At 40.4% G+C, this 2,499-nt stretch overlaps 1 protein-coding gene across 1 annotated transcript; it reads right to left on the minus strand.

Moving 5' to 3' along the window:
* Window positions 1-758: 758 nt before the first annotated feature.
* Window positions 759-2,499, minus strand: LOC125423102 (UDP-glycosyltransferase 88F4). The gene has a single exon (XM_048476488.2). The coding sequence runs from the start codon at window positions 2,322-2,324 to the stop codon at window positions 894-896; it is 1,431 nt and encodes a 476-aa protein (XP_048332445.2). The 5' UTR covers window positions 2,325-2,499; the 3' UTR covers window positions 759-893.

Below are 2,499 nucleotides of genomic sequence, written 5' to 3' on the forward strand. Positions count from 1 at the left end.
TTCGTTTCAATTAATCTAGATAGACTATAACAATTAGGCACATAGTCTATAGTTACCTCCTCCTTTTAAATTCTACAACAGAGTTTGGAGTTAAAGTCTTTTCCCTCACATTGTTTTCTATCCTTCTGTAGCTAAATGAATAAACCCTATTATTTTTTTTAAATCAATTATTTTTTAAATACTATTAGATTTCAAAAAAATTTTATAAAATTCTAATTGAATACATCTGAATTTTAATTGAATTTATATAAACTTTTTTAAAATGTAAATCGAATACTTTTAAATTTTTAAATATTTTTAAAATTCTTTATTTTTTGACATCAATATCCATATAGATTCAATTTTTTAACACTTTATCCAATGTAATATTCAATTAGCACCATTATTTTATAAATTTGTAACCATGCTCAATTAGTCTAAAACCAAAACAGAAATTCATTTCCATTATACCCTATTAAAGAAAGGAGAGTCTTTTCATGTACGATGCACATGCACCTTATCGCTAAAAAGTCAGAACGTGAAAATTTTGGGCTGATGATGTAACCTTAATAAATTCCATATGATAATAATGCTAAAATGTTGAAACTATTTGGAAAATTGATGCCAAAAACCCTTTTATAATATATTGGAACTTTTATATTGGATCTTTCATAAAGGAAATATGGATTTGTCAATTAGGTCTTCCTAGAAAGTAGAAGACAAATTTTCAGCCGAGCTTGTGTGATGAACTTATTTGTTATTAGACCAAAACAACCACCTAATCATTAAATCGTCGTCCTTAAAATCATTATCAAGAAACTGTGAAATTTTCTTGTAAAAAAAAGGAAACTTCCAAAAAAAAAAAAAAAAAAAAAAACTGAAATTATTCAAATTATATCTTACAAGAGAATCATTCATTCTATAGCAGCAATAAACCTTTTCAGAGCCAAAGTTGAGGACCCAAATTCTCCGAGAGCACCCAAAGCCATTTCCTTCATCTTCTTGCTCCTTTCCCTCAACTCTCTGCCTTTCTCCGATTCCATCAACTCTCTGACTCGCTTCTCCAACTCATCCCCACTCACAAACCCATCTCCTTCCCTCTGCTCCACAGCAACCGCCACTGCAATGTCCTCAACCAGAACATTCCTGTTCAGATGTTGCTCGGCGTAAAGCGGCCACGCTACCATCGGCACGCCGGCGACAACCGATTCGAGCACCGAGTTCCACCCGCAGTGAGTCACGAAGCCACCCACCGATTCCTTCTTCAGAATTTCCGCCTGCGGAACCCAAGACTTCACCACCATCCCCCTACCTCTGTTCCTCACTGCGAATCCCCCCGGCAACACATTGCCCAGATCGAAATCCCCATACGATTCTCGGTTCTGCTTCGATTTCTCATCCATGGTGGGTTTCTTAACTACCCACAAGAATCTCTGCCCGCTCTTTTCCAACCCCTTTGCGATGTCTTTCAATTGCAGTTCCGAAAACGATCCTCTACTTCCGAAACACAAGAAAACCACGCTTCGGCTTGGCTGCTCATCCAGCCATGACATATAGTCTAAATTTTCTTCTTCCTCGCCGCCGGATCTACCATCGGGGGAGGCAATCAAAGGTCCGACATAGTACACCGGAGGAGTTGGTCCGTCCGGGACGCAGAGACCATCAGCGATGGCCTTCATTGAAATCGGCTCCAACCCATCAAATGTGTTGGTAACAATCCCATTTGCTTTTGGTAAATTTATAGAATTTTCCAAGAAATCCCAGTAAGCCGGGTCATCTCTATCAAGTATCGGTTCCGGCATGTGTGTGGCTCTTAAAGGAGGCAAACCAGGAAATCGAAAAACCGTATCGGCGAGATCCTTGAAGCTCTTGTCCGTCTGTTCATGGATTTTCGGAAGGTAAAGAAACGCCGCGAGAGCCGCAGCGCCGGAAGTGAAGAAATAAAAAGTGGGGATTCGGAATTCTTCGCCAAGACAGAGAGCGGAGGTGCAGAAGAGGTCGATGACGAAGGCTCGGACGGTGGAGGTTTCAGAGATCTGGCGGAGGGAATCGCGGGCGTTGGGGAGATTCTGGCGGATGAACTCGCCGCCCGTGGCGGCGATGCTTAGGCTCTGGAAGTTTTGGAGGGATAGGAAGGGGAATTGGTGGAAGCAGATTGAAGGGTTGGATTGAGAGACATGTTGGATGTAGGTGGAGACGGCGGGGGTGTCTAAGAAACCCTTTGTGAGGAGGATGGTTATGGAGAATCTGTGGGAATAGTGGTGGAGGATGAGCTTGCCAAGCTCTACCATGGCGATGATATGCCCCATTCCTGGTGCTGCATAGAGTACTATTGTTTCCTGCATTTCTATATATTTTTTTTTTTTTGGTTCTTTCTGTTTTTGCTTTCACTGTTTCACTGGTATTAGTGGATGAGCAGGACAGCTTAAGATGAATAAGGTTCTTTCATTTCTTTTCCTTTTTGCCCTTTTTCCAGTACTTTTCTTTTTCTCTTTTTTTTTTTTTTTTCTTTTCTTTTTT

Source organism: Ziziphus jujuba, chromosome 5, assembly GCF_031755915.1.
Source record: "Ziziphus jujuba cultivar Dongzao chromosome 5, ASM3175591v1".
In the NCBI taxonomy this organism is placed as follows: domain Eukaryota; kingdom Viridiplantae; phylum Streptophyta; class Magnoliopsida; order Rosales; family Rhamnaceae; genus Ziziphus; species Ziziphus jujuba.

What these genes read in the sequence shown, in the direction of transcription:
- LOC125423102 (XM_048476488.2), bottom strand. Translation starts at nt 2,324, where the DNA reads ATGCAGGAAACAATAGTACTCTATGCAGCACCAGGAATGGGGCATATC.